The following is a 7,545-nucleotide window of genomic DNA, read 5'->3' as shown; positions in this document are numbered from 1 at the left end:
CCTTGTAGTATAATGCTTAAGTATATTGGTGATTGTGTGAAATAACGGGTTCAAACGAATTCGGCTTTAAATCGTTTATATTTAGTCCTTTACAAAAAGGTTTGGTATGCGCGACGGCGTCGCAAAAACTCTGCACGTGCAGCACGCGATTAAATTGAGACCCTTGTCTTACAATGCTCGACGCGTCGAGAAATGACAACTCGTAGAAAAACGGGGATTCCGCACTCTGTTTTCTAAACGACTGTGCGGTGACGAACGAAGCCTCACCTTTTATACTCGGAAAAGGCCCAGAAATTTCGGGAAAGTGCCGGCGCCGATAACACGCTATTATGAAGTGATCTCGATCGCTTCGGGTGAGTTTACCGGCGTGACCACGGCATAAACAACTTAAAGGTGAGGTAACACGATGCTCACCACGTCGTGTCAAACATATTGTTGCCGAGGCTGGCATTGAAGCCAGCTGTTCGGCACGCGGGCGCGGCGTGGTCCACGCGACAACAACTCGCAAAGCGGTGACCGCGACGTTAATTAATTTGCTTTCCGAACATCCCGCCCGCCTCGCGAATTAATAAAGATAAAACGCATCGCCGGAATGAATCTACGAGAATTAATTCGCGATTTACACGTCATGTGTATTGCCCCAAGAGCGAACGACGCCTCTCAGAGCAGAGAAGCGATGCACGCGAGAAAAGTGAACTACAATGAAGTCACGTCACAATGATGCTGCATCGCAGAGCAGCCTGAACAATGCGGTTATGAGCAGAACACAAAATTTACAAAATTCACGCAAAAGAGAAAAGAATACAAAATTCACGCGAAAGAGAAAGGAATACAAAAAAAATTGATTGACATAAGCAATCGCACGGAACCCGAAGCGCTGCACAATGCATCACTGCAACTTCGAAATTTTAATTTAACGGGCGGTCCGAAGGCGGTTCGTCGCCCACGGGCAGCAGCACGATTTTCACGACGGGCCGCACCAAAGAAGAGGCCGCGGTGCGGACAGTTACCACACGGATGTGGCCGTCGTCGCCCGGATGCACCTGGGTAATCCTTGCGAGCGGCCAGCGCGCAGGGGGGGAGGTCTCGCATCTCACGAGGCACAATTGTCCCACCTGGGGCGGGGGGACGGGAGTCGCCCATTTTGGCCTTGAAGCGAGTCCGTGCAGGTACTCGCCTGACCACCGACGCTAAAAATGGTCGCGCATTTGCACGACCAGCTGCCAGCGTGACAGACGGCCCGAAGGGACGTCCAGTAGAGTGGGTTCCGGAACCGCCAGCGGAGCAGATCCTACCAGGAAGTGGCCCGGAGTGAGGGCCGAGATATCGTCCGGATCGTCGCTCAGGGGGGCGAGGGGGCGCGAATTCAAGCACGCCTCGATGCCGGCTACCAGCGTGGTCATCTCCTCGAAGGTGAGCGTGGCGGAGCCGACCACCCGTCGAAGATGGTGTTTCGCTGACTTGACGGCCGCCTCCCAGAGACCTCCGAAGTGGGGGGCAGCGGGGGGGTTGAAGCGCCAAGAAATGTGCTCTTCAGCCAGTGCTCGGTGAATGCGCTGGGCCTCACGACTGCTGGCTCGGAACATCTCGCGCAACTCTGCCTCCGCACCTGCAAAATTCGTCCCGCAGTCGCTGTAAACGACTTGCGGGAGGCCACGCCTGGACACGAAGCGTCGCAGCGTGGCCAGAAAGGCCTCAGACGTATAGTCTGATACCACTTCCAGGTGCACCGCACGGGTGCACAGGCAAACGAACACGGCCACGAAGGCCTTGTGAGCCTTCCGCCCACGGCCCTTGCCGGCCCGCAGCATCAACGGCCCAGCGTAATCCACGCCCGTGTGTTGGAAGGCCCGAGATGGCCTTACCCTAGCCGAAGGAAGATCCGCCATGAAGGGGGCCGGGGCCGCCGCCCGCCATCGCACGCATGTCACACAGCGGTGGATTGCCTTTTTCACCGCGGCTCGAGCGCCGGGCAACCAAAATTGCTGTCGCAGAAGGCCCAAGGTCTGTTGAACTCCACCATGAAGAGCGCGCGTGTGGCAGAAAGAAATCAGCAATGTCCCCAGGTGAGAGCTCCGTGGCAGAATGGCAGGGTGCTTCTCGTCGTATGATAGAAGAGAGTGCCTCAGACGACCGCCCACTCGTAGCACACCCTGAGAATCCAAGAAGGGTGAGAGTCTGTGACCCCAGTGAGATCTGGAGAGCGCAGCGCCAGACGCCACAAGCTGCACCTCTCTCGGGAGGAGGGCGGCCTGAACGCAGCGCACCACGGCCAGCATCGCCCCGCGCAACTCCTCAGCCGAAAGGCCCAGCGACTCCGCGCGAACTCTGTCCCCTCGGCGCCATCGGAGACACCAAGCCACGACGCGAGTCAGCCGCGAAAGGGAGGAAAAATTGGTGATCCACTCGGGCTCCTCCACCTCCGAAGCAGCGACAGCGGCATGCACCGCCTTCCGAGCCTCGGGAAGATCCTCCTCCGCCACAGTCTCCTCATCCCCCGCTCCCAAGCTCGTATCCGTGGACAGCCACGCCGGGCCTCGCCACCACAGGGAAGAGTGCACCAGCTCGGAGGGAGACACCCCTCTGGAGGCGCAATCCGCGGGATTCTCGGCGCCCGCCACATGGAGCCACCTCGCCTCGGGCAGCGTGAGCTGGATTTCCGACACACGGTTGGCCACGTACGTTGTCCACCGCGAAGGATGACGCCGGATCCAGCCGAGCGTCACCGTAGAGTCCGACCAAAGGATGATGGATTTGGGTTGAAGGGCGAGCAGTCCCTTCACGTGGGCCACCAATCTCACGAGCAGCACCGCGGCGCAGAGCTCCAGCCTCGGCAGGGAAACCTGCTTGAGGGGGGATACCTTGGTCTTGGCGGCCACCAAGGCCACCGTCCAGCTAGACTCACCGTTGCCCCGCGTCCGAAAATAAACCACGGCTGCGTACGCCCGCTCCGAAGCGTCGGCGAAACCGTGAATTTCGACCTCCCTCAATCCAGACAGCCGCATCCACCGCGGCATCCGCACCTCCTCAAGCGCGCCGAGATCACGCACAAAGCTGCACCAGCGATCTCGGTCATTGTCCGCGAGCGGAGAATCCCAGTCAAGGCCACGCAACCAGAGGCCTTGAATAAACGTCTTCGCACGAATTGTGGCAGGCGCCAGCCAGCCCATGGGATCGAACAGTCGAGCTGACTGCGATACAACGGTGCGTTTTGTCACGACATCCGTGGGCAGAGTGCGCACCCGAAACGAAAAGACATCTGGCGCGGGATGCCACTGCAGGCCCAACGCAGTGTGGCAGTCCTGCGGAGACCATGAGCGAACTCCTGGCCGCGACAAGTCGCCCATCGGCACCTCACGCAACAACTCCTCGTTGCTGGCCGCCCACTTCTTCAGCGGGAACCCGCCCGCCATGCACAGAGCTCGCACGTCCCTGAGCGCCGCTGCCGCCTCGTCCACCGAATCTCCGCCGGCCAGAACATCGTCGACGTATGTGTCGCGCCTCAGAACCGCCGCGCCCAAGGGATAGCGCCGTTCCTCGTCCTCCGCCAGTTGTTGCAGCGTGCGAATAGCTAAAAACGGGGCACACGCGAGGCCGTATGTGACAGTATTTAGACGAAAAGTGACCACCGGAGAGTCACGGTCAGCGCGCCACAAAATTCTCTGTAAATCGCGATCCGCGCGATGCACTTCAATTTGCCGATACATCTTTTCGATGTCGGCCGTAAACACCACGCGATGCCGACGCCAGCGAAGGAGGACGTCAGAAAGCGCGGGCAGCAAATTCGGTCCCGTAAACAGTTTTTTATTAAGCGATTTCCCGCCGCCCAAAGCCGCCGAGCCGTTGAAGACGACTCTTAGTTTGGAGTCCGGACCCTCCCCCTTCAGCACCCCATGATGAGGCAGGTAGCAGACCGCAGCAGGAGCCTCGGCCTCGCACACGCGGGTCATGTGACCCAACTCTTCGTATTCCCGCATGAAAGCGGAATACTTCGCGCTCAAGGATGCATCCCGGCTGAAGCGTCGCTCCATGCAGTGCAGCATTCGAAGCGCGAGCGCCCTGGTGGGCTCCAGATTAAACAGATCGTCCGCGCAGGGTAACCGTACCGAATAGCGACCGTTCGCTTTCCGTCGGTGCGTTCGCGCGTAATGTTCTTCACATTTAAGATCTTCCGGGGACGCTGCCCCGGCTGCAGGCGTCGTCTCCGCCTGTTCCCAAAATCCGCGGATCAAGGCCGCGAGCGAGTCGTCTGTCCCACAGTGCAAGGCCACTGCCGTCGAGGGCGCAATCGCACTGCCCACCGGACCTGACACGATCCACCCGAAGATCGTTTCCTGCGCGATGGGATCTCGCAGAGAACCGCGTCGCACTCCCGAGCGCAGGATCGTAGCGTACGCGTCCGCACCAAGCAGAATGTCCGTGGGATCGGCGGACATGAAGTCCGGGTCCGCCAACGGTATCCCCCGAAGATGCGGCCAGTCGCGCGCCACCGTGCTGGCCAGTCCAGCGTAAACTGTAATTCGTGGAAGAACGATCGCCCGACACGAAATCTCCGATCCCCCGCACCGGGGTGTCATTCGTAACGTCACCACGCCCCTCGCCGTGTCGCACTGCCGTCCGCCAACTCCGAAGATCGCGGTACTTGATCGTTCGCGCGGCAAACGCAATCGTTGCACCAGCGCCTCGGTGACCATCGACGCGTCCGAGCCTTGGTCAATGAGCGCTCTAACGTGGTGCTCGTTACCGAAATGATCGCGTAAAGCGATCCGCGCCGTGGCAAGGAGAACGGTTCTCCTCCCCTCCGCAAAATGACACGAAGCGGTCGCGTCAGTTCTGTCCGCGACAACCGCACTCGCGCCCGTCCCCGGCTCCGTCGACTCATGGAGAGCCGTGTGGTGCTTGCCGCTGCACACCGTACACGTGCGGGTAGAGAGGCAGTCGGCCACCCTGTGACGCCCCAGGCAATTCCAGCAGAGGCCAGCCTGCACGACGAAAGTCCTCCTCTCTTTCGGCGTCTTCTTCTTAAAAGCCTCGCACAGCATGACGAAATGGTCCCGGTGACACAGCGCGCATCTATCACGCTCGGCCTTCGTCTGCGCCGTCTTCGCGAGGTGAGATCGCACGGGCTTGGAAGAGCGGTCTCCGCTCTTGGTCTCAGGCCGCGCTCTTTCCACCTTGACCGCCTCCAGAGTATGCAGCTGTTTCTCCAGAAACTTCTTGAGCGTAGCGTACGACGGGGTGTCGGACGAGTCGCCAATACTCGCTTCCCACTCCCGCCTTGAGATCGGGTCGAGCATCTCTACGGTAGTAAAAACGAAAAGATCCTCGCTCGAATGAATGGGCCGTCCGATGCTGGCTAATGACCCGACCGTGCTCGTCATCGAGAGGAAAAGTTTCCTCAGTCCCTCCGCCGATTCCGTCCTCAACTTTGGCAGCGAGGTATACGCCGCATACGCCGACCGCACCAGCAAGCGCTGATTATCGTAGAAGCCGGACAACGCGTCCCACGCCCTGGCAAAATTATCTTCCGTGGTGGAAAATCCGTTAATGAGCGACGCGGCTTCCCCCTTGACACCGACCTTAAGATAGTGCAATTTTGTCACGTTTGCCAAGGCAATATCCTCAACGATCAGCGTTTGAAATAGATCGCGAAAGGACGGCCATTCTTCGAATCGCCCCGAGAATTTCGGTATCTCGATCTTGGGAAGAGTCGTTCGCGGAGGCGCGGGGACCACAGTTCTCGGCGGTCGATCGACCACTCGATCCGCAGTCAAATCTTCTTGCATCTTGAGCAACTCTGCGCGCTGGTCAAGATACACGCCTTCCGCGACGTCTATAACGCTTGAAAGATGATAATCATGTACCTTCAACGCTTCCCAATGCGATCGTCGAAGCTGGTCGTGACGCTCCTCGAAACGGTCCCACTTCTTGTTCAAGGCCACAATTGCAGAGGCCAGCATTGGGCCGGTTCTTCTGGCGGCGCCGACCTTTTTAACGTTAGCCACGGTGCGACTCATGCGACCCTGAAGTTCCCGTTGATCCTCAATAAGCGCCTCCATCCTTGCAGTTGTCTGCTGTCGATGCACTTATTACCGTACCGTACCGTTGTTCTTTAATATCCGGCTCGAAGGACCATTAAATGTGTGAAATAACGGGTTCAAACGAATTCGGCTTTAAATCGTTTATATTTAGTCCTTTACAAAAAGGTTTGGTATGCGCGACGGCGTCGCAAAAACTCTGCACGTGCAGCACGCGATTAAATTGAGACCCTTGTCTTACAATGCTCGACGCGTCGAGAAATGACAACTCGTAGAAAAACGGGGATTCCGCACTCTGTTTTCTAAACGACTGTGCGGTGACGAACGAAGCCTCACCTTTTATACTCGGAAAAGGCCCAGAAATTTCGGGAAAGTGCCGGCGCCGATAACACGCTATTATGAAGTGATCTCGATCGCTTCGGGTGAGTTTACCGGCGTGACCACGGCATAAACAACTTAAAGGTGAGGTAACACGATGCTCACCACGTCGTGTCAAACATATTGTTGCCGAGGCTGGCATTGAAGCCAGCTGTTCGGCACGCGGGCGCGGCGTGGTCCACGCGACAACAACTCGCAAAGCGGTGACCGCGACGTTAATTAATTTGCTTTCCGAACAGTGATAGAGTTACGAGTCGCTAGCTCGTACTCTCAAACTGATTTGCACGAGCTTCAGAGTTCGTGCATTTTATATTATTAATTTTGGTCTTGTCAGCGAAATCGCAGAAAGAAGTAGCCGCGTGCCCTACTGCCTTCTGCTGATAGCACGTGATGACGAAAAGCTGACAAGACTGCTTCGTAGGCTCAGCAAATTCCAACGGTTTGGCCATCTGTTGAGTCTTGTATAAAAATGTAGCGCACGCGGTGGTCAATGACCAGCGTGTCGTGGCGGGTTATAACAGATAATAAAAAGAGGTGAAAAGAATTAGGAGAGAAGTTAAAAGTGCAAGAGCAAGATATATAAAGATGTAGATAGAAGAAAAATTGTGGATATGGTATAAATAAAAAGAAATATTGAGAGAATGGAAAAAAAAGCAGAAAAAAAAGAGAGCAAGATGATGGGGGGAGGAAGAAAGAGAGAGACAAAGAAGAATTTTTTGAGATGAGAAACGGAGAAAAGAGAGAGGAGAAAAGAGTGGACTAAGAAAAAAATGGAAAGAGAGGAGGGAGGAAAAGAGGAGATATAGAATAGGATTTTGGAATACAGCGAGAATAGAAAATAAAAACAAAGATTTTAGAGACAATTTAAAGAAAGGGGATATTATCTTTTTAAGCAAAATGTGGATTCAGGAAAGGGGATGGGAAAGAATAAAATGGATACTTTTAAGAAATTACAGATGGAAAATGTAGGAAGCCGAAAAGAAGAATAGAAAACGAAGGACAACAAGAGGAATGATAAGTAGAAGTAAAGAAAGTAATAAAGTGGGAAAAAAAGGGGGAAGAAAAAAAGAAAGAGGGCATGATGACAATAAAAGTGAAACTGGAAAATGAATGGTGAAAAGTAATTGGA

The 7,545-nt window shown here is 55.6% G+C and overlaps 1 protein-coding gene across 1 annotated transcript; it reads right to left on the bottom strand.

Moving 5' to 3' along the window:
• Window positions 1-1,190: 1,190 nt before the first annotated feature.
• On the bottom strand, window positions 1,191-6,059 carry LOC139113832 (uncharacterized). Its single transcript, XM_070675254.1, has one exon. The coding sequence runs from the start codon at window positions 6,057-6,059 to the stop codon at window positions 1,191-1,193; it is 4,869 nt and encodes a 1,622-aa protein (XP_070531355.1).
• Between the last annotated feature and the right edge of the window lie 1,486 nt (window positions 6,060-7,545).

Source organism: Cardiocondyla obscurior, linkage group LG03 (genome assembly GCF_019399895.1).
Source record: "Cardiocondyla obscurior isolate alpha-2009 linkage group LG03, Cobs3.1, whole genome shotgun sequence".
NCBI classification, from domain to species: domain Eukaryota; kingdom Metazoa; phylum Arthropoda; class Insecta; order Hymenoptera; family Formicidae; genus Cardiocondyla; species Cardiocondyla obscurior.
The sequence above is the reverse complement of the archived record's forward strand: the minus strand, read 5'-3'. Positions and strand labels throughout refer to the sequence as shown.

Bases quoted from the DNA above. Each gene is read 5' to 3' on its own strand.
- LOC139113832 (XM_070675254.1), bottom strand. From the start codon at position 6,059: ATGGAGGCGCTTATTGAGGATCAACGGGAACTTCAGGGTCGCATGAGT.